General features: G+C 45.5%; 1 protein-coding gene across 3 annotated transcripts in view; it reads right to left on the reverse strand.

Moving 5' to 3' along the window:
* The window catches only part of dyrk1b (dual-specificity tyrosine-(Y)-phosphorylation regulated kinase 1B), a 98,465-nt gene that overhangs the window by 22,149 nt on the left and 52,214 nt on the right, over nucleotides 1-24,102 (reverse strand). For 2 of the 3 annotated variants that reach the window (XM_039770687.1, XM_039770686.1), the window contains exon 1: nucleotides 17,790-19,891. The exons of the other annotated variant lie outside the window; for it this stretch is intronic. In XM_039770687.1, coding sequence (XP_039626621.1) covers nucleotides 17,790-17,919 — 130 coding nt within the window. In that variant the 5' untranslated portion in view covers nucleotides 17,920-19,891. Of the gene's footprint in view, nucleotides 1-17,789; nucleotides 19,892-24,102 lie in introns of those variants that run through there. 3 annotated transcript variants of the gene reach the window in all.

Raw genomic sequence — 24,102 nt, forward strand, 5'->3', positions numbered from 1 at the left:
CCTCTTGTGTCCCGATTTGCAAACATGACGCTTGTCTCTTTTGACTTCATCTTCCCCTACGGCTTTCCATGGTTGTAGTAGAATACACCTCGAGGAGTTTGGACGAGAACACGTCATGCAGACCAACAAGCTCGCCAGTCCTGACCTTCTTTCTCCCAAATACCAATGTGCTGAGGTCTGACGGTCCCCACTGTCCTATTGTCCACCACACTACTCGGCCACCAATTCCAAGTGTGAGAAGAGCAACCTTCTAGCGTTTGTGCGAAATGTGTATCCTTGGGTTTCAACCGTGAAAATTTCATTTTAAAGTAACAGCTGGAGTCCACTGCACTGAATACTTTCAGCGTGTTAAACACGTCCCCTTTTATTGTCGCCTCTTTAAAAAACTCTGTTTCTGAATGTAACATCAAAGAAATATAACCAAGTAAACATGGAAGGAAGGCTGACGACTTGAAACAGGAAGCTGTGAATGGGACTCACAAAGACACATCCTGCATGCAGCACAGCTACTGATGAACTGACGTTCAACATCCCAGCAAGTGCCCTCATCACTCCTCCTCCAATTAAAACACAGCCCACCTTAAAGCCTCCAGTTACAATAAGAAGACTTGTCATCTGCTTGAGGGGAGAAAAACGGCCTCATTACCGGTCATTAACGGACTCAACTGCTTCATTTACCAGTAGTGCGTCTTCCTCTTTTCCTTTAAAATCTTAGCTTAGAAAGTTGTATTAAATGTAAAACTAGCGATGCTCGATTTACCTAAACCGTCTTTTTAATTACTTCTTAAGTGATGCCTTGTGTGACTTTACTCTGTGACTCACTTTAGTGGCCTCCCAGCGCCTTGTCACACAAGAGAGGCTTTTCTTGAAAACCTTTGGCTGTCTGCAGATGGAAGCACACAGTCCAGTCCAACTTTCTTCATCCATCCATCCAGCCGCTGAATCCGAACACAGGGTCACGGGGGTCTGTTGGGGCCAATCCCAGCCAACACAGGGTGCAAGGCAGGAAGCCAACCCAGCTCACACATACATCCTTTTGTTGTTAAAGTTTAGATATCACAAAGAAATGTTAACATCAGCAGAGTGAATGGCACACAAGAACGAAATTCACTTGAGATGTGTTTAAACGATCAGCGAGCAGACAGCGATGGCATGTGTCAAAGGCACTGGCCTGGTCTTTGCCTGTTATCTTATGACAGTGTCCCATCAACGGTCACATCACCAACAATAATGAGACGGCTCACAATGAAGTCTGATCAACAGCCTCTCAAGAGAAAAAAGTTGGTCACACACTTTAGGACAGAGGCCACCATCACTGACGACTTGAACTTCATACACAACATACTGGCTACTGTCACAAGTGGGCTCACTGATATCCTTCCTCCCCTGAACATCTACAGGAAGACCACGTGTCCTCATCTGTGCTCACCCACCTCCACAGGTGTGCAGTCGAGTCCATAACTGATGACTACATTACATTCTGGGATGGCATCTGCTCAGCCTGGGGCCACAGGGCATGACAGAGGGTGGTGGGCCTGCTTTTCAAGACTATTAACACTCAGGCCACCACATATGAGGTCAGGGCCATGGGGCTACCCAACACCTATTCACACTGCACGTGTCTAGATCTACTGATCTATTTGAAGAGCTTCTGTAAAAAGCCAAATTTCCCTCTGGGGACAAATAAACTGCGGTCTAAAAATAAAAGCTGCACTTACTGTCAAGACAAACTTCAAACCTCACTTCCCAAACACGAACCAACTGAGAATAACAGGAATACAAAAAGCAGCACACCACCAACTACATAATATCAACTAGGAAGAAAATGCACAACCACCATCTTGCCATCCCTCCATATCTTGCGAGACAGCCTCCAGCAGGCACCACTCCTCTCTCCATACTGGCACAATGAGCCAACGAGTCTTCAGTCATTAGATGGTATCCTGTAAACAGGACTGATGATGTCGCTGGTCACTGGCAGGCAGCGGGGCATGACTCCAGATATCGTGATTCAGATGGTCCTAAAGGTGCCCCAGTGGTGCTAAGGTCAGAAAAGGAGGCAGGTCAATGCCAGCAATCACTCCTCAGGACTCCTGTGGCCACAACAGCAGTGTGTATCCTGGCATTGTCCTGCTATAGACCCTCTGCTCAGGACACCGGTGCCCAATTCTCCTGTTAATCACGTGGGTGTTGATTCTGCAGCAGTACAGGTAACGGATCTCAAAAGATCTCTCAGATGGACAATGTGCCAGTCTGGCTCTGATGTGGTCTCTACCAGGCATGAAGATGGTGGATACTCAACTGTCCTGGTCAGTGTGCCAACAGCTCCTTTTAATCATGCCCTCCACGTACGAACACGCACAAACGCTCACCAATGAGCACCATTCCATTTGGTCAGCAGACACCAAACTAGCGTAGAGTCCAACCGAGGAGAGCACAAGTGAAGAACGACAACGGTCTCCTCCACAGTCCACTGACTTCCAAACCACTCATCAACTTTGCATTTCTTAAATGTAACTTTATGGACACTTCAGTAGTTACACAACTAAAGATTAGCTTGCCCATTGGTTAGTTGCTCAGTCACTAGCTTCATTTATTTGTGATTTTACAAATGTGCAATGTTTGTGCAAAAGTGCAGGTATTTTATCCAAAAATATGCCTTGCACAATGGGCGGCACGGTGGCGCAGTGGTAGTTAGGGGACCTGGGTTCGCTTCCCTTCCCGGGTCTTCCCTGCGTGGAGTTTGCATGTTCTCCCTGTGTCTGCGTGGGTTTCCTCCAACAGTCCAAAGACGTGCAGGTGAGGTGGATTGGCGATTCTAAATTGGCCCCAGTGTGTGCTTGGTGTGTGGGTGTGTTTGTGTGTGTCCTGTGCTGGGTTGGCACCCTGTCCAGGATTGGTTCCTGCCTTGTGCCCTGTGTTGGCTGGGATTAGCTCCAGCAGACCCCCGTGACCCTGTGTTCGGATTCAGCGGGTTGGAAAATGGATGGATGGATGGATGCCTTGCACAATGCTCTTTTCATAACAATCGAGCAAAAGTCCTCATGTGGCAAAAACTATGTTACTAGATGGACCACGGTCTGAAGGAGGCTGAAGCCACTTTAATCTGTGCACCCAAGTTGCTGCCAAGATGAACCGAGTCTCATGCATTTCAAGCTGTCATTTTCTTCATAGTACAGCGTCAAAGCCCAACCACTGCTATCATCAAAAGAAATAAATCCTCTTGAGAAGAAGCAAATCAGATACTGCCCAGTCCAATGAGGATCTGACACTGCCAGAAGAAACAGAGGAAGACTGCACTCGGTGCCCATGAGCGAGAATTGTTTCAGGTGCTCCTGTGCCAAGGGAGCTCATTTTTAAAGATCCTGTGAGAGACAGAGCTCTTACCAGTTGAAAGTTCTTTGGTCTTCCACCCTGCACCATATTTACAACGTCTGTCTCTGCTACATCTCACCTTCGGTCAAGAGGCACACGTGAACAAATACACAACGAGGTAACTAATCGCTACTGTGATCAGATCTCACTATCAACAACATCCATTAGCTGTTGTAACCCCACATTTCTAGTACCTGAAGTATAAAAGCTTCACAGGTCCTTGAGCAGGTGCCACCGCCTGGACTCTTCCACATGCAGCGCTCTCTCTCATTCCTGACAATTCTAGAAACATAAGCCAACGTGCCATGATGATTCACAGTGCCACACTTTATATCTTTGCTCACAGTATGCTAGGTTTGCTTTTGGACCCAAACATGGAAGCTGCGGCTCAGTGTGTGTAAGATGCCAGCTGGCTTCAGCATCGTGTTTGACAAACTCACGGCCAACCATTTGGAGATAACTGGACAGCCGTCCTCAAAACCAGAAAGGGGAACAAGCAACAAAAATGTAATCAAGCCAAACACAGGGTAGCAGAATTAGTCCTCAAAGGGCCAGGTGACCAGTCGGACACACTCTGGCTGTAGATATGGAACTTCTCAGATGAGAAGGCCTTAACGAATAACTACTTTACCGCAGTCTGCTACTTCTTCTGTGGAGAGAACCCATAATATAACATAATAAAAGTAAAAAATTTAGGGGTAACCGTTGACTGTAATCTGAATTTTAAATCGCATATTCATCAGACCACTAGGACAGCATTTTTTCATTTAAGAAACATAGCTAAAGTTAGACCTCTTATATCATTGAAAGATGCTGAGAAATTAATTCACGCTTTTGTTTTCAGTAGACTAGATTACTGTAACGCACTCCTCTCAGGACTACCCAAAAAAGACATAAATCATTTGCAACGAGTGCAGAATGCAGCTGCTAGAATCCTAACTGGGAAAAGAAAATCCGAACACATTTCTCCAGTTTTGATGTCACTACACTGGTTGCCTGTGTCATTCAGGATTGACTTTAAAATACTGCTTATGGTTTATAAAGCCTTAAATAATCTCGCTCCATCTTATATATCGGAATGCCTGACACGTTATATTCCAAATCGTAACCTTAGATCTTCAAATGAGTGTCTCCTTATAATTCCAAAAGCTAAACTTAAAAGAAGTGGTGAGGCGGCCTTCTGCTGCTATGCACCTAAAATCTGGAATAGCCTGCCGATAGGAATTCGCCAGGCAAATACAGTGGAGCAATTTAAAACACTGCTGAAAACACATTACTTTAACATGGCCTTTTTATAACTTCACTTTAACATAATCCTGATACTCTGTATGTTCAATTCTTCATAATAACTATTCATGGTGGCTCTAAAATCCGTACTGACCCCTACTCTCTCTTCTGTTTCTTTTTCCGGTTTCTTTGTGGTGGCGGCCTGCGCCACCACCTACTCAAAGCATCATGATGCTCCAACAATGATGGACTGAAAGCCAGAAGTCTACGTGACCATCATCATCAGGTCCTTCCATGAAAATATGATGATTTATGTTAGGTAGAATGCCCAGAGGGACTGGGCGGTCTCTTGGTCTGGAACCCCTACAGATTTTATTTTTTCTCCAGCTTTTGGAGTTTTTTTTTTTTCTGTCCACCCTGGCCATCGGACCTTACTCTTATTCTATGTTAATTAATGTTGACTTATGTTTATTTTTTATTGTGTCTTCTATTTTTCTATTCATTTTGTAAAGCACTTTGAGCTACATTTTTTTGTATGAATATGTGCTATATAAATAAATGTTGATTGATTGATTGATTGATAACTTCATCCGCATGTCCCTCCATCAATCTCACACAACTCTCATTCCAGTCAAGTGAACCACCATGTGGGGACATCTGCAGGGACGAGTCTCACTTCTCCACTAGAACTAAAGGCTACCGGGTTAGAAAAATATTACACATGATGTGGGGTACACCACTGTCCAAAACTGGCACCCCTTCTGCTTTTCAGTGGGACATTTGCATGCTTATAGATTTAGGAAAGCTGGTGTTCAGCCCAAAAGGATATGTCAGGCTGTGGTATAGCGGGTCCGCGGCTTCTGAAAAAAGTCAGGTTTTTTAAATCCGTATAGCCGTGTCGTTCTCCGTGGGCGCGATTGCACGACGCGGGAGTTAATGAGGTGATTGGGCGAGTCGCACCTGCACGTGTGGGTGCGGTCATTCTTGTTTGCCTCATTGGCTTCCTGCGGTGTGTAATTAAGACGCTGTGCCCACGGAGGCAGAGGTGTATATGCGTATATATAAATGAGGGTACACCACAGGGGGAGGATAAATCGTGGAAAAAAAAAAAAAGAGAGCTCATGGGAGAGAAATGGAAGGAGGCAGAAAGATGTATGAAGGAGGAGGTTAAAGGACGGCAATGGCAGTCTAGGCCACCTTAAAAGAGAGAGACAGGACGAGCGGATGGAGGCGCTCTTGGGGCTAGTTCGCCCCACTGACACTTAGCGAGTGGGGTGAGCAGGAGAGGTGTCATCCCGTCGGATCTGAGGAGCGACTACGGGTGCGCGAAAGATCACGGGAGGAGAGCCAACCTCGTCGGTCTGGCAGTGATGTCCGTTTGGGGGCCAAGACGGAGGTTGACAGAAGGAGCTCATGACTGTTGGGTCTCCGCGGCTGCGAATAATAGTGAGCCGGGGAAAGAGTGATGGAGGTGGGCAAGAGAATAACAAGGGAGTGAGAGACTGCATTTTTAACCTCGGATTTTAAAGGATTTATTTACTGTTGGTTTTAACCCCACTGGACACTTGATTTTATGGATTTATTTACTGAACTTTGACACTGCACTTTTGCATTTTTAGATTTGATTATTGTTTTAAATAAAAGCACTTTATGGAATATCTCCTGGCCTTGAGAGATTTGTCCCTATTTGTCAGCTCATCTCGGTGACATTATCGACGGTGTTGGGTTCAGGGTTCCTGAACAGACGATGAGAGCATGGAAGAGAACCCGCATCGTCACACAGGCCAAACAGAACATATGCCTTTCCCGGAAATGCCAATGTGATGGGAGCACTGAATGGCTGGGATAGTCAGGGGTGACCAACTCAGTCCCCTCCACACACTTCATGGGACACACTAACCAAAGAGGGGTTGAGTAAATGTGCCAAAGAACTCAACTGGCATGGGTTACCAATCTAGGAAACAGGGTGCTGAGAAGACAACTCATATGGAGACTAGTTTGGGAACAGAGCTCATGTCTTTACTCTGCTTTTGTAACACACAGTAACTTTCTCCAATTGCATCTGTGAGGACCGCCGCATGGCTCTGGTTTCCCAGTCAGTCTAAGGCAGCACCTCTCAACTGGCTACTGCTTTTTGTTCTTTCAGTTTTCATGGGATTCCCAGTCTAATTTATCAAGTTTCTGTGGTTTGATGTCCATGTAGAAATTACAAAACTAAATCTGGAAAATTATCACTAGAAAATGCCAACCCACTGATGTAAGTTACACGAGATCATTTAGTGGGTTTGTCATTCTGTTTTTACGAGTTTCACTCTGCTCCTCCAGGTGTGCTGGTTATGTCATCCATTATTTCCCACTGAGACACTCAAGTACCCTCGACGTCTACTCCCCTCATTGTCAATTGTCATTATTAGAATACAATTAAAGGAGAGCAAACCCCACAGAAAGGGTGAACTAGCGGGAAAACGTAAACACATTTTTACAAACGTAACTTTCACACTAGTGCACTTTTCTAAATGTGGAAAAAGAGAAGAAAAAAGTAAAAGTAGCTAATTAAACAATGCAAATCATCTGAGAGAAAATATCTGATGGAATGGAAAACTCGATGGGAACAAAAAACCTGCAAGCCACAGGGGGTCTGCTGTCCCTCATGCTGTAAATCTGGTTTGCACTTCATTATTCTTGGCCCTGTGTTAGCGATTGCTACTAGGAGTTGCTCCATGTCTTGCAATCAGTGCTGCTGGGATAAGCCCTCGGCTCCCAGTCACCCTACACCTAAAACGCAGGTTGAAGGATTGATGGATAAACTCTCTTTACAAAATATACCAACAAAATTAGAAAGTGACACACATTAAATACCAATTACGTACCACAAACTGTGAGCAATGGCCAAATGAACACCACTTACTGAGCTTGTGCATCCACCTGGTCTTTAAATGATCTGAACTCATCAACCCATCTTCTTGATCCTCGTTATTCCAGCTGCTGCCTAACTGTGACCTGACATTAGTGGCAATGGATGCCATCCCTACTGTGACCTGACATTAGTGGCAATGGATGCCCAACAGAAAAGACCACTTCAACACAGAGAAACTCCACTGCACAGGCTGTGCACAAAGTGCAGTCCAGGATGACAAAGGTAACATTACCTCAGGAATGGCCACGCTAACGTACAACACACACACACACACACACACACACCACACCCCAGGCCACAAGCTCTGTGGCCTTAACATTTGCTTGCACTGACCCTCTAAAACGGAGGTCCTATATCTTGTGGTTGAAGGTTCCCATTTTGGGTCTTTTCAGCACACAGACATGCAGCTACTGTTTCACCTGATAAGAGGAGAAAGACACAGATGGGATACCACTAGTTGGACAAGATGAACGAGGGAAGGAAAAAAAAAAAGAAAACAAAAAGTTAGTTGTTGGTTTTGTGACAATGACAGCGGCACAAAAGGCAGCCTTCCCAACGCACATCACTGACCCACCATTGGTCAAACACCCTCCTCCCCCACTTCCCCAACATCTCCAGTCACCCAATTGGCTGCTAGTATCCAGGGCCAGTCCCGGGGCCTCTAAAAATAACCCTGCTTCTGTGCTGCCTCAGCAGCCCTTCCCATAATTCACCACACCATGCTGCTGCTGCTGCCGCTGCACACAGCTGACTAAACACAGCTGCCATCAGCCACTCACAGCATCACCTTGGCAACCAGCTGACTCCACCCAATCAGTGACCCAGGCCAACAGCTGAGAGGTGCACAGCAGCTGTCCTCCCCCTCCAATCCAGCCGCCAGTGCGGTCACGTCAACTCCCTGTAAGGACAAAATACGCTACCCCCACAGCCGCGCTCCTCCCAGCAAAACTTGCTGCCTAAAGTTGGGCATCCGTAAAGGAGCAGCTGAGGAGAGGGAGGCAAACAATGGGCAACGGCAACAAAGCGAGGAAAATGACATCATCGACAAGCTTGTCACCGCGGCAGACTTGAGCAACCACGACGGGCCGTGAGGCGAGACCCTCCAGGAAGGCGCACAACAAAGCAGCAACTTTTAGAGGAGAAATGTGAGCCCAAAAAGAGCAGCCGGCAGACTTTAGATTCAAAAATGCACATTTGAGTTTTCACCAAGGCTGGGAAGAAATGCCGCCAATGTGTCCCCTTCTAACAATCGTACCGCTGGTAGCTACAAGGGGCTGTCAAATACTAAAATGAGCCAAGCAGGAAAACGACCAACAGCACCGATTGATGGGCACAAGCAAAACGTTAGCTACTCATTCTGAAAGACGAGACCCGGAGCAGGCCACTGGGCAGCCATAGTCATCCTATCAAACAACAGCACAAAGTGATCGCAAGGCAACGCAAGTAGCCATCCTGTCACTTGGGGTGAGCAGCCAATGGCTGACCTATCCTCGCATGCACATCATACCAACTCTGTGCTACTGGTGCCCTGTGGGCAGACCACCTTGCTTATACCAGGTTGGTGCCACACGTGTCTTTTCATACAGTGTACACAATATGAAGAGGCAGAATTTCTAAAGTTCACTGGAGATTCAACTCAACATCTGGACGCGGAGAGGAAGATGACAAAGTGGCATCACCACTGGACAAAAGGAGGCAGAGATGAAGCCAACCGTGGTTTCTTCCAGCTTTAAATTTCTCAATCATTTTCATTTGCATCATTAGCACATCAACATCCATTTATCAAAAACTGCTAGGGTACAACGATGACAGCTCTTCAATGTGTTTTAGAACTGGAACCCACAGTACTGCAAATGGCATAACACATACAAAAAAGAGAGTCAGGACCATGCCAGGAGAATTTTCACAATGGCAGAGAGAGTAGCACATGCTTTGTAGAAAACACTTAAACCACATCATCAAAATCAACCCTACATGGCGAGAGCACAAACAGCTCAAGAGCCAAAGGACAAGAGGTGGCACGACCACTGGTGACAAGTGACAAGCTGTAATCAAGAGGTTGGTATGAGCCACAACAGGCCACAGGTCAATTCAACTTGAAACCATGGCTGTGTAATTTAACGGACACAGCAGACATCAGTGGGAGGCAATGGTGGAAAGGCCCTTCCACATAAACTGGTGTGTACTTGCTGAGGACGGTCACAAATGCAAGACAAGGCCCTTAAAAACTCCGTACAGACACGTGGGATAAATGACCAAGTAGTGAGGTGGATCTTTAGATCTTGACTGATTAAGATTGGCAAGCTAGCTGGGCTGAATGGCCTTTTACCCTCACAAATGTTCGAATGAAAGACCGGGCACCATCTAAAGCTGCCATCCTCTAGCTTTAAAGGCCCTCGTGTCTGGACTCTTACAGCGCAATTAACAAAAGAAAAACTGAATACCGGAGTAAACAGGCTTCTACCACCAGAGTCACGGGATACTCAAGAGCATTTCTTGAAACTCCTTAGCACAGGATCATGTCTATCCCACAAAAAACTTGTGCATACTGGCACAGCCTGAAGTGTAAGTTCACACCGAGTCAGATGCCAGTTATTAATAAAGATCACCTGGGTCTCAGTTTCACAGAGTAGCAACAGGCACATCTAAGAATGGAACGCCGCTAAGTGGGTTACAGGAGTTCTGTGACATCCAAACCAGAGCACGGTAAGGGACTGTCACACGCACAGTCTGGCTGGGCCACTTCAGGAGCTTAGTGCCAAGGGTGTTCAGCCATGGCAGGGGACCCTGAAGGTCACAACATGCTTGATATCACCAAACTGAAAAGCCATGGCCATGCAGAGGAAGTCAAGTGCTCTCTTTGCCTCATCTCCAAGCTCCTATGTCCTTTTCCTCCTCATCCAGGGGCTCCTGGTTCTTTTCCATCACCTTCTCCGGGCTTCTGCACTTCCTTCACTACCACATCCTTCCATCTCCTCCTCTAATCCCTTCCTGAGCACACAGTTGGTCTGCACAGGCCCAGCTTCTCTCCATCGCTGTCCAACATTTTTCTTTCACCTTTAGTCTCCCGGTACTCAATCCATCACAGCATTTTCTTCTCCTGAACTTCCATTCTTTCAGTCCGTCTGACTTCTAGTTGTTCTTCGATGCCTAAACAAAGCTACATGTGAGAAACTAAACAATGCAAACTGATCCCAAAGTAGTACATTCATGAATTTGTAATGCTCCCAAAACGTCCATAAGCAGCTTGGTTTCTACAAGAGGTGCCCTGTGTTTCAATGGCACTCCTGTTGTCGGAGAAGACAGCCTTTGATAAGGAAGCAGCCAGAGCAGCTTAGCATCCTCCTCAGCTGAATGGCGACTAGCGTCCTGATTTTCAAAACCTAATCAGCTGGCAACTAAACAAACTGGCAGCGAGTTAGTGAAACTCACATTTAAGTGCATCACCACTTAAGCCTTCGTCGTCTTGCTCGTTGCCATCAATGTCAGCATGTCTTGTGAAAGACTGCCGAGATGTGCTGGAAGTCTGACTCATCAAATTCACACATAAGCCAAGGAGAGTGTCATTTCCCAAGATATCACCATTGTTCACACACACCTGACTAAGTAACCAACAAGTACAATTTCTGTGATGGACCAAGTAACAAGCTGCCACTTATTGAGAAGCCTGCTGAGCACAAGAAATGAACTTTGAGCACCAAAACTAAACTCCCTGCCCACACCCGGTTTACACTCACTAGAACTTCAACACTGACTGGTAGTCCAAGACTGGCACCACAGTTAAGCCTCCTAAGGTATGCCATTCATTATCGAAAATCCTTCAAAGCTGCGCACCCAGTACATGAATCCTGCGCATGATCAGTCTGTTGAAGTGTCATACAATACATCTTGGGGGCTTCAAATCCCCCACTGCTCCGTCTCAGGAACCACACCTGTATGAGGGCAAGGTGAGAACAGAGCACCAGTCTAATGCTGTGCGCCACCACTCATACTTGACAATGCAGAGCTGGTTATTAATCTTGGAAACAGATTACTGTGAGTGACCCACTCAGGCAAAGGGAATACATGCAAACACCACAAGAGAAACAAATGGAAGTGGTGCTTACGGACGGTAGGCCAGGCACTGTGCCACAGTCGTCAAACAAATGAACACGTAAAGAATGAGCGCAGTTGCCAAAACACACCAACTTCATACATCAGTGTTGGTAACCTCAATGTCACATAGAAAAAGCAAAGGACTCCTCCGTGATCAAGTGGCTATTGTGAACTCAGGAGTTCCCAAGCACAAAAGACCCAAAAAAACTCAAAAACGCCCACCCGGCTAGTCACACAAAGGGGCAACAAGAAACATGAATTTTCACACACAGCCTTTTGAACAAAAGCAGCTCCATGGGAGTACAAAATGGAAAGGAGTCACCTGAGCAATAGCGTAGCCCAAAGCAAACAAGTCCTAAAACAGAATCCAGAAAGGAAAGAGCGCAGCAGCCACAAGCCTTCACACTCGCACACACACACACACACACACAAAAGCAAGCAAACAACAAATGATCCACGCAGTATTTCTAACATAATTAATGATATTCACAAGCAATAAGCTAAACAAAAGAATCAAACACGAACACCAAACACAAAAATGGCATCTGAAGCAGATACAGCACTGGCCACAGTTTGGTGCCCGTTACGTTTCAAGCTGCTTACCCATGTCTTTAAACAAATCTGTGTCGTTATGCATACTAATTACACATTTAGAAATTTGTAAAACGTGTACATGTGACAGCGCTCTCTCTGTGCCTGCACTCAGTGAAAAAAGCGCTACACAGAAATCAACTCAACTAAGAACAAAATAAATACCAGTAAAAGCGCTGTGAGCACGTCAACGTCGTCCTCCATCGCACACAACAATGAGCCATCAAACAGCCAACTAACTTTCAGAAGCAGAGCCATTCTTGAATTCATGCCATTCATGAATGGGAGTCTCACCCTGCAATGCCAGCGTGTGACGCGACTGACGCAAGTTTCCCCAGTGCTCGGATTTGCTACTCCACGCCATACCCGCAGGTCTGCTGTCTGCAGCCACTTCAAACAGCGTCATCAGCTTCAATCATGTCAATAAGAAGATTTAACAAGAAACGCATCAGGAAATGAAGGCAGTTGAGCAAACAGGGAAGAAAATAGGTGGCTTTATTTTTTATTACCACCATTTACATAGACAGCAAAATGCAAAGTTAAACTTCATTTTTAACAAACTACTGTACTGCACTTGGCCTTCCAGTGATGAATGCATTAAGTGGCTTGAGCAGAAATCTGCCACAACGCGAACAAGCACTTAGAAGAAGCGCTTTAATATTGACGGGTGCAAGTGGCCGCAGGCAGGTAAGGTAACACTAATTAGAAAGGCAAGGAGGACCACACCGGCCGCCAACGTGTTAAAGAAGAAGAAGAAGAATATGAAGTAACACAGCATTCTCAATGAGAAGAATCAATGAACGGTGTAAAAACAGGGCAGAGCTCTGGTGTAAAGACCAAAGATGTTCAGTTCTGGTGTGCTCATCCGATTCTAGTCACCATAATAAAACCCCAAAATATCCCACTACACGGACTGGGGGGGTTTACTGCCATGACAAGACAAGCGGAGACCAAAGAACGTGTGCAAACTAGCAGAATGGAGGCCACTTTGAGGCCTATGTGGTTTTCAACGTTCTAGAAGACAAACTGAAAGGAAGTGCAGTCAAGACTGAAAGTAGGAAAGGCCGCGCGCACACCAACACGTGGAACACGTACTTTCAGATATCTGAATGAGATAACATTGGGCCGGACGTGTAAACGCACATCTCATAAAAAAATCTAAATATTCCACAGTACAAGTCTGACACAAGCGTATTTATACTACACATGCATTTGGGGAGAAGAAGAGAAGGGCGGGTCATGGAACACGTGTAGTGGTTTTGAAATTTCTAAACTTTGTTCTGGTGCCAGTCGGCGTGGCTCATGACAGGCTCTCACTTGGAATCAAATGCTGATTATTTTTAATAGATCCCCCCCGTCTTCATATTTAAAAAAAAGACAAGATTTTTTGCAGCTACCCAGAAACATTTCTAAATCTGAGTTCAAAAGCACATAACAATGCATCTATTATCGGTACATTTGTCCCATGTCATTTTGGCAAAAAACTGATGACTTAAACGTATTCTTTGTGCATTGCCATTAGGACGCCTTAAAGTTCTACAAGACGTCACAGTAACAGTGTTGTAAGACCCCGACTCCCAGCAGCTTGCCAAGGTTTGCCCTGTTAAGCAGTCATCAGTGGCCTGCATTACTAGTCCTCTTAGACATGAGCGACACCATCGTATAACCTGCTTACTCGGCGGCCTCCCCTTGAACTTTTAATCTCAGTGGGTGGCCGGTTTAGATCTCCACAAGACCATAAGGAGCTGGGCAGCTTCTTTAAAGAGCGTGAATGCAGAATTCACTTAAAAACATACAACTGTAAATGAAGAGCATCACACAAAAAGCTGATTCCAATATTTTTAATGATAGAAAAAGGATTTGCTGATGGCACTGCTGAATATTCTGCATACTCATCGTTACTTGTGGCCTGGGACATGGAGGGCCGACGTTTTACTTGAACTTGGCTGCCAAAAGGACATAAAAGGCAAATTGCACAGCATTTAAATCCGATGAAGGAGTTTTTAACTTGAAAATTCGTTTCTTAAAAGAAATGTCAGACACTAATGATTTTTAATAAGCTAAGCTGTGCGTTATTATCGGTTACCAGGAACCCATATGTCTAAAGTTGAACTTTACACTTCATGGCTAACATTGAATTACAAAGACACCCAAACATCTATTGGGGTCCTTTTAATGCAACAAATCACAGCCTTCGACCGTATAAACTAACTGGACTTTACAGAGGTGCAACTCTATTTTTGAAAGGTCTAATAATCGCCCATCTAGCCAAGCATTGTATAAACCTTAAACAGCAATGTTTGGGATAGGATAATATCTAAATGATATGAAAATGAAGGAAAGTGTAACGGTCAAATCAGGCCTGACATTTAAAATAAAGAGCACAAACCACATAAAATATGTGAAATGATCACAAGGCCAGCATCCAAAACACCTACACTGGAGACCTTGAAGGCAGTCCGCCCTTACTAGACAGCCAACACTGAACACCCAACTCTTGCACGCACACTTTTAGCTCTTCAGGGCCACGGCTGCTTTCATTTGCAAAAAAAATCTCATTTCTATCAACTGGGATGAAAGCATTTGTCCTCTCAAATGTCAACTCTCATCTCAGCAGAGAAGCCAAACCTTGTTACTCTAACGGTTTGGGGACCATCGAGTCTTTAAGGTGAATGAGGAGGCCTCACCTGACAAGCAGTGCCAGTGTCTATTCCCAAAGGTGAATTCATACTGCGCCTCCAAAGGTAAGCTGAAGGTTCAAATACCGTGAGATCAGACCTCAGCGTAACTTGGGCTTTACTGTCAACCTTCAGACAGACTTCACGGTGCTTCCATTCTGAGGGAAAGTTACACTTTGAATACAATGGAAACAAAGAAACCGTAACTTGTTTCTGGTATTTATTTGTTCAACAAAGACGTGATTTCCAAAAAGACAGTTCTGCAAATTCTAAAAGTATCTTCCATTTATAAAACTACAAAAGGTCGACAACACAATTTGTCTTGACAGAAGACATAAAAGTGAAGGATTCTATGTTAGACATGTCCACATCCACATGAGCAAAGAGTGGAATCAAAACGGGTGGGGATTCCCACTTCCCACACACAAACAGCACCACTCGGACACTATCCCACTTTAGTTTAAGGAAAACCACCGAGAAGACACAAACATTCATATTACAATGGCAGAACACAAAGAACAGACACAGTACTGCAATTCTGGTGAAAATATATAACGCTCTTCAAACTCTGGTTAAATGTAGGCCAGCGATTATTTATCAGCTGACTGAAAGACACACAACTCTACATTTAAACAGTCCAAAAAAATAAAAATAAGCCTCTTAGAGGACAATTGACCAGATCCAGGCTTCATATTCGTCAATAGTGGATGGCCAGCCGTTCCCAGCGTCTTCAGGCCTCCTAGTTCACAGTTTGTAACTCAAACAGTTATGTCAGGACTACCTTCACGCCAAGTTTGAGCGGCCGAGTCATAAACATGGCGTTTAATGAAAGGAAGGAGAGACATCTGCTTTACAGTGCTTACATATATGGCTATACATTCTAATATTTTAAAAGGTGACATGATTAAGAAAGTGACTGCCATATGCAAGATGTCCAACATCAAACATAATTTAAAAGTTTATACAACAATTGAAATCAATATTCTTTAATTAGTACAGGAAAACACTGATGTGCAACGTAGCTGACCCATTTTACAGGGTCTGCTACACGAGTCATTCCTTTTGGTTGCCCTGTCCCAACCAGCATTGGCAGTCCCTACACTTGAATATATACACGGAATAGTTATCTGCTCAAATAATTTTTTAATAACTTCTTCCTGATGGCACGTGACAGTGCAACAATGTGGAATCTAAGTATACACAAGAATTGACTTTTTAGGAGATGCGCCAGTTATCCCCAAAAAGACCAGCTGGTGGGAATTCAACTGCCAATGAAAGAATTTGTATCTAAAAGAGGGCATTGCAAGTGGAGATGAACACAGTACCCTGGCAGCTCTCAACTCAACTCAACTCAACTCAAGGGGGGCTGGGGTGGCACCAGATCCTTTGGCTGCACAACTGACACATTCCCATTTTACTGATTGTCCTAAATGAGCCATGCCTCCCAGTCAATCGTTATCCTGGTGTAACAGACTTGATGAACGGTCCTTCCTTACCTTCATTGTTCTAAACATGCCAGGGGCTGTTCACCTTGGAGACCTGCAGCAGATGCGAGAACAACGCAGTTTCAAGGCGGGAAGTTTAACACGGCTGTGTCTAGAGTGGGCCTGCATGTTAAAAGTGACCCAAGGTCTTTAACGTTACTCTTGTAACTCATTCATTTGATTTCTGAATGTCTTTGTATCTATCTCTGGTTTCTTTGAGACGGCTACAATTTGTCAGTGTCTTGTGCCTAATCACGACATTACCTTCATATCATTTAGTATGACTATAAGCCTGCTGTCCAACCAACAGTTAACATTTGGGGGACTACTGTTCCAGTCACCTTATTGGTGCACCTCTACAACATACCTAAATCCTGCACCACCACACACGCCAACCATCGCTCATATCAACAAGTGTAGGCTAAGTGGCTGTCGTGAGGGCTACTGGACTTACAGTTGGCTGCCCTAGTACACTATCATTACCTAAAGTCAGCAAATGTCAAAGCACAAATGCAAGAAGCAAGAACCTTTCTTTTAACTGATTGTAAAAAAAAAAATAGGAATAGGCAAAAAATAAATGTCACAAATATCAAAATGCCTTTACCCCTAATCCCTCTAAAATGAAATGGTGTGACAAGAGTCACAGAAATGAAATAAAAGCCAAAACAAACAGTGATGTGTCCCAGCATCACGCACACTTTCCATCCACTTTATAAATTGCTACAAACATGTTCTTGACACCAGAAATAATACCACAGGCCTCAGGGTGGTCAACTAAAGTACTTTAAAGTGAGGCCGTTAGGAAACGAGCCTCCTGTGTCAGAGGGGTGCAGATGTGTGTCCTCAAACCATAGGACGGAGTCCACATTATGAAGAACCGACTTGTACTTAAGAAAACGTGTGCCTACTTCTACGGCCTCCACAAAGCACCATACGAGCAGGAGTCTACAGAACTGTCGCCACAACTCTCAATCTCATAGGTGGCCCTACGTTTCTTGTACATTTTCAGCAGAACTACCCCAAAAATACTAACCAAACCTGAAACGGGAACAAACAGGGAGAAGGTCACAGGTTGAACAGATTTAACATTGACAGCTCCACTACACAGAAATGTCAAACTACACTACGTATGGTTTATCACAAACTTGCTTTGGACATAAGCATTCTGCATCATCAAGTAAGCAATGCCCATCCTGTGGACCAGTTTCACTGGGCTGAAACCAGTACCAAAACGCCAATCAAGCCACACTTCACAGACTTCCCATTACCTATCATGACCCAACAATACAGGTGAGAATCGATCTTTAAGATTCGTCGAGGTAACAAGAACTTGATATTAGAGTCCTTTCTAAAAAAATAAACACAGCATAACTGCTAGCTAGCCAGGACAAACAAATTGGAAAACACTGATAATGTACTGACTTGTTTTCGGTGGTCTTTTGGGTCTGGGCCGGCAATGACCAGATTCTTGTGAACTTATCCATTCCGTCTGTAAGGAGGCCAACAATCCTTGAGCAGAGGTTTCCTCCTCCACTGTTGAGGTGATCACCATTTTAAATATTTAAAAGGATATCCTGTAATCCAAAATCCACGTTGCAAAGTGAACAACTCAGAACTGAAAAGGATCCAGTCAAGTGTGATCAATAATGAGAAACAGTAAAGACAAAAGCAAAGGGAGGAAAAGTTACAAGAAAAAAAAAATGGAAAGGCAAGCTAGGTATGTGTATATCCCAGTCTTATTATTTCTTGATACTCCAAGCACTCCTGAGTTTGAACAGCAGCTAAAAAGGAGGGGAAGGCACCAAAATCCCTTAAAATCTCAGTTTCTTTTAGCAGGCTAACTTGTAAATTTCCTCTTCGGTTCTCTCTGTTAAGGCAACATCATAAAAATCAGGCAACATTTTGTTTTCACTCAGTTACAAAAAAAGTTAAAAATATATCATCTGCTTTCATTTGGTTGCACAACATAAAAAATAATGAGCAAATTCTTGGGCAGAAGTTCTTCCCAGCTAAGGTAAGTTACAGTACAATCGGCACTAGAGCAGCATGACCAGTTGGGGGGGAGAGCCCAGGAGGCCGGGTGTCGTCCACGTAAACAAAGGTAAAAGAGGATGGAATCACGAGCGACGGCCAAACGACAATTGAGGGGGCGGGGAGGGAGTTTCTCAGGGGTCTCTGGATTGGATTTACCCCATCACGACTGTCATCAGTTGTAATAAGTAACCGGGCGTTCGGAATATTCCAAAATGGTGCTGGTAAGTGAACTGCAGTCTCTGGGAGTCGATGAAGAGAGAAGCGCAGCTCACGAGTGTTTTTCCAAATCTTTCCACTTTTGACAGACGCACTCTTCAGGTTGGGATGTTCCAAAGCAGCTGAAGCCTACCAACCGCTACTCACGGAACTCACGCCGGACACCTCCACGGACTTTGTCCCCGTCAACTAGCGTGGAAGTGCGCGCTCCATCGCAGATGTTCACTGGTGACCTCTAATGCTGGCAGGTTGCGTAAGGTCAGCGATTTGGCGTAGCTTTAATGACAGCTCTTGACTTTGCACATTCACCTCCCTTTTAGAGAAAGAAGCAGGAACCGGACAGAAACACGACAGGCGATTCTAGGCACAACTTGAAAAACAATAATTATTTTATTTCGTTAATGCACGGGCGGTGGTTCCAGTCCATAACATCCATGAGCTCAATCTTGTCGTCATGCGAAAAGGACTCGCGTGTGTCCGATACGAAATCCCGCACGTCTCCTTTCATTCGTTAGGTTCCATTCCCAAATTAAAGCAATCCACGGCCAGCTGAGACTTTTCGATCAGGGTGCAGCTTTAGAATATGCCAATATGAACAATGAAAAGCGAACACACTCCATCCAGGAAAGCGCCTGCTGCGTCGCGGCCTCGGCGATCTCCGGCTTCAGTTTCAGCGTCTCCTGCTTCTCCTTCTCCCATACGGAAGAGGACACCAAATCCGCGCCGCCACCACCACCACCACGTTCACGTCCCTGGTCCTCGTCAGGCTCCTGCGTCGCCGAAGAGCTGCGATCTTACTGGGTATGGTTGAGTCTGCAGCAATCTGCACCGTTCGGGCCTCTCCGAAGCTCCGCTCGCCGGAACCCGCGTCCTGCTAGGCAGCCTTCGTCTTCCACCTTCGCGCCCCTTTTCACTCTCCTCGCTGCCCCCCTCCCCGTGTCTTCTGCGCGGTCTCGCTCGGTCCCTGCACGTTCTCCGACACTTTAACACATAGTCCGTGTTCTTTCCGCCTCTTTTTTTTTTTTTTTTCCTCCTCCACCGGGTTTGAAAAGCTCTCCCCGGTTATGATCCACACCCTGGGCACGGACTCTCTCCGCCAGCCACACACCACAGGAGGCGGGTGGTCCGGGGAGGGAAGAGGCGGTCCTTAGCTCATGAATATTCACGAAGATCTGCTCACAGCGGCCCTGCGCGTCAGAGACCAAAACACAGGCGAGCTTCCAACTTTTAAATGACAAAAAGAGGCTCGAACATCGAGTGTGGTATGTGAGCGCACATCTCGGTGCCTTCGACAAACACTTAATTCTCCGTTTTTGGATGGCACACCGGCTTCATTGAGCATTGGCGGTTATTCTGCCCAGACGCCCCTCTCCATTTATAGTAAGCCAGTAGTTATATTTAGACTGGGTAGGCGCCATTGTCCGCGCGCTCCCGCCAACCCTCCCCCAGCGAGCACGCGCCAGGTGCGGTGCCGTTCGGGCCCTGACGATACCCCCTACTGTTCTGTCCATGGGCAGCTCTTAGGTCACCTCAATGGCTTCATTCTGATCAGCGGACATCGCCTACAAACACGTGCTGCCCTTCTGCACTACCTTTTAAAATGCGTTTATCGCCATCTTTCTGGGTTAGTTGGCGAATGCGACGATCCTGTGGCGTCCAATGGGCTACACATGCATTTTACTCTTCCCGCACCCCCTAGGTTTTACTCTGTGTAGCCCTCTGCTAACAGAATTGTAAGAAAAAAAGACTTCTGCCACTTCCTCATTAGTTTCTCAGAAGTTTCATTAAAGAAAGTTCAAAACAGTTTTACCTGGAAGACATCCAGAGTTGTTATTATTTTATTACTTACTTATTCTGCTGACGTCATTATCCATGGCCACTTAAAACATTTGAATAGCAATTGATTACACTTTTCTTCTGGTGAAGTGACTTGCTCAGGGCCACCCTGTCAGTAGCAGCATTTGAACCCACAACCTCAGAGTTTGAAGTCCAAAACCTTTCCCACTATACCACGTTGCCTGCATTCATCTAAAACTTACTATTTTTCCTTCTTTTTTTTCTAACCACTGTAGAAGCAGGGCTGAGTCTCCCAGACCCTACAAGTGTTTACTGTCTCTGCACAGAAAACAGAACAATTTGACAAACGTGGGAGACCATTCAGTCCATCAAGCTTGTTTGTTAGCTACAAATACTGTGTGGTCTTGTTAATGTCCAGCCAAAGCTAAGGTCATTTGCAGCTGTCGGATTTTATGTATTCACAGCATACCCTTTAGAAATAAATTCTGTCAACTGAAATATGGTGGATTCTTAAAATATGATCATAAATGGAGACTGTCCAGAAACAGCCAACAAGAGCCTTGCCTACTTCAAGGCATTCTACTGGCACTCCATCTTCACGCACATTAATACGTGTATACAAATTACACAAAAACTGCAATTCTACGTGGGCTTCACCCTGCCGGACACATCCCATAACTTACACCAGCATCAAACAGTAAACTGAGAAGACGACCAACAAGCACTGATGGAAAGTTGCTGCATAAACTAAATTATTCCAGAAATACAAATGCCAGATTTTTGGAAGTATCATGCTAAGCACAAAATATTTTGAAACAATAATTGTCATGATGCTCATCTGACCAACTGTATTCATTCTGAATGAGTGCTATAGTAAAGACAAGTTACCTTCATATCGTCTTCTAAGAGCTTCGATTAACCTCATATCCTATGGTTTGTCCTATTATCACCTTATGAAATCATGTGTTTGTGCCCCTGAAGATACCTTATCTGTCTTGGTATTATTATTACTCTACAAAGCCAACAGCTTCGTCTCCCCATCCTACTTCAGCAAGGCCGAGTGTCATTCCAGGAGACTGAAGGGCAGGGAACTAGAAATGTACAACTCTTGGCAGTGCCATGTTTGTCCTCTGAGTGTGGCTTGTGTACCCTGACAGCAGGAAATGCATCATAAGGAGGGGTTCAGAACATGTGGAAAACACACTCCAAGTGGACTACTTCTGCTTGACAGTCTCTGAAGAACAAAGGAATACGTATATGTGTGTGTGTGTGTGTGTGCACATGTCGGGACAATTGGAGTGTATTATAAATAAAGTTTTATATCAGCTCAGGGCTTTCACAATGAACTGTTATTATAAATGTCACACATCTCACAGGGTTGGCCAATATTAACGTATGGCAAAGGCATCCATTATGCCTTTTCAGAAAACATTTTTAACAGACACTTGGTCCCGCTTTTCAAACACTTTAAAAATCTACTGCACATGACTGAACCCCATCAGACCCCAAATAAGTGGGAGCACTAGCCCACCGGCGTCAGGTGACAGGCAGGGACCAACCCTAGACTAGAAGCCAGGTCAGTCCTCATTAACGCACACATTAACTGAACACGTAGGGTCAAAGTGCAAACTACACACTGTTAACGAGTAAAATACGGAATCCAAATGTCTGGTGAAATGGACGGTCACCGTTTACAAAGTGTCCGTCTCTTCCTTTTTCTGCATTGGGCACGGGGCTACAGTCTCCATACAGATGTATGTGACACTGACATTCATATTGAGAATCCACAGTGACTTGTGACTTCGCCTGCTGATCGCAGAAAGGCGCTCCCAAATCGCGGCGCGCGCCCCCGACCGCCCTGCATTCTTCTTCATTTCGGCATCTGAGCAAACTTAAATGCAGCAACGTCACCGCGCCCCCTCCCCGCAGCCGCCTGGCGCGTCCCCGCAGCTGTTGCTACCCGACGCCACGGAAACTTCTCTCCGATTGGTCAAAAAGGTTCAAGCTCATTGGACATGATGTTGGCGGGCGGAGCGACCAAAATTTCTTGTTCTCCGTCGTAGCTAAGGCACTGAATGACGTGCCCGCGCAAATGAATCGAGCATTCGGGTGACTGCAGATATTAAAGCATACAGTCAGCTCCTAAAAGTGCTGTAAAGTACATGGCGCACGATTGGCGAGATATTCATACCCTGTCAGAGCAACTAGTAGCCTAGAAATCGGAATATGCCAAGGACAGCGGGAATCAGTTGCTCTAACTTGAAAGATCATGCCTACCGTCTTTTTGGCTTTATTTCTTTTATCAAGCATTTCTTTGGGGTTTGGAATGTGGCCGTCATTAACTTTTCAGCTCTGGCTAAGTTGACCTGAACTTATGAATATCTTTTAGTTGGCGTTCATTTTTCCCTAAGCCGTTCACGAAGAGTTTCGCTTGGGGAGGTGGCTTTAACTACAACATGGGATGATAACCCAAATTCCTGCAGCCTTCATTTGGCCAGGATCAAACGACTGCTGCATCCCAATTCCAAAGGAAGGGGGTCAATGATGTAAAGCTTTAACAATTTCCCACCCTGCCTGTAATGCCTGAAAATAATTCAGAAAGTCATGAGTAAGAGGCTCGAGCGGGAGGGGGCGGGCTTAGTTAACCAGCGAGCCGGCAGGCTCCGCCCCTGGAACTCAAAGGGGGGAGGTGTTATCTTGGGTTTAGAGAGACCGAGCGCTCGACAGCCGCCGGAAGCGTCCGATCGATTTCAAAACAGGCCGTCCATTTGGGCCGCTTGACGAGCAGAGGCTTCATCGTTCACGTCCGTGCGTTTAGCTGTGCATTTAAAGAGAGTCTTCTGGCGCCGGAGAAGCGCTATGCAGGCGGATGTTGCGTTAACAGTAGGTGAAGGGTGAAGCGCCTGTGAGACACGCCGTCTTCCCCGCCCTTTCATTTTGGAGATCCAGAATGAGTCTTGTGATGCTCAGAATTTTACTGTTGCACGCGCCCTCCTCTTTTTTGTAATATAAGTGATGGTCACAATACAAGAAGCTACCAATTTCGACAGGAAAGCCCACGGCACGGTCGTGAAACTGGCAAGCATTTCAAATCCTTCATAATGGAGGCTTGCTTTTTTGTTGAGTGAAAGTCGCATGGTTTCACTGCGCTGTTAATTCTGACAAACTTTTAATCAAAGCTAATAATTAAAAAAGGTGTCAGAAGCGTATCGAGCACCCTGTCACCCATGGCAGCGACCGCTATCCCGTATGTGCGACTTGAGTTCCAGTAAATCACGTTTGGAGCTTCCAGACACCAAAGATTAAAAGGCAGCAGGAATCCGGGCTCACGTGCCTGCAGCAAATTCCACCCGGCAACACTCTCCGTGCCATGGTAACAGGACGGCGATTGGTCTGAGCCGTGGTTTGAAATGACCAATAGGAAGGCCAGTAACGGGTGATGTGTGTTGCTAGGTAAACACGATGCAGTAGGAAGATAAAGTGAACGGAGTCAGAGCGGAGACTGGAGGGAGGAGAGCGCGGATCGTGGCGGAGGGAGCTGCGTGGGAATAACTCTCGCCTGCCTGCTTGGGAGGTGATAGTTTGATAAAAAAAAAAGGCTCTCTGAGAGACCCCCCTTGCCTTGCCTTCATTTCCTTCCAGGAACAAGGGAGTAAATATAACCTCTCCTCGCTGCTCCATTTCACTC

The sequence above is a fragment of the Polypterus senegalus genome, chromosome 12 (assembly GCF_016835505.1).
Source record: "Polypterus senegalus isolate Bchr_013 chromosome 12, ASM1683550v1, whole genome shotgun sequence".
NCBI lineage: Eukaryota > Metazoa > Chordata > Cladistia > Polypteriformes > Polypteridae > Polypterus > Polypterus senegalus.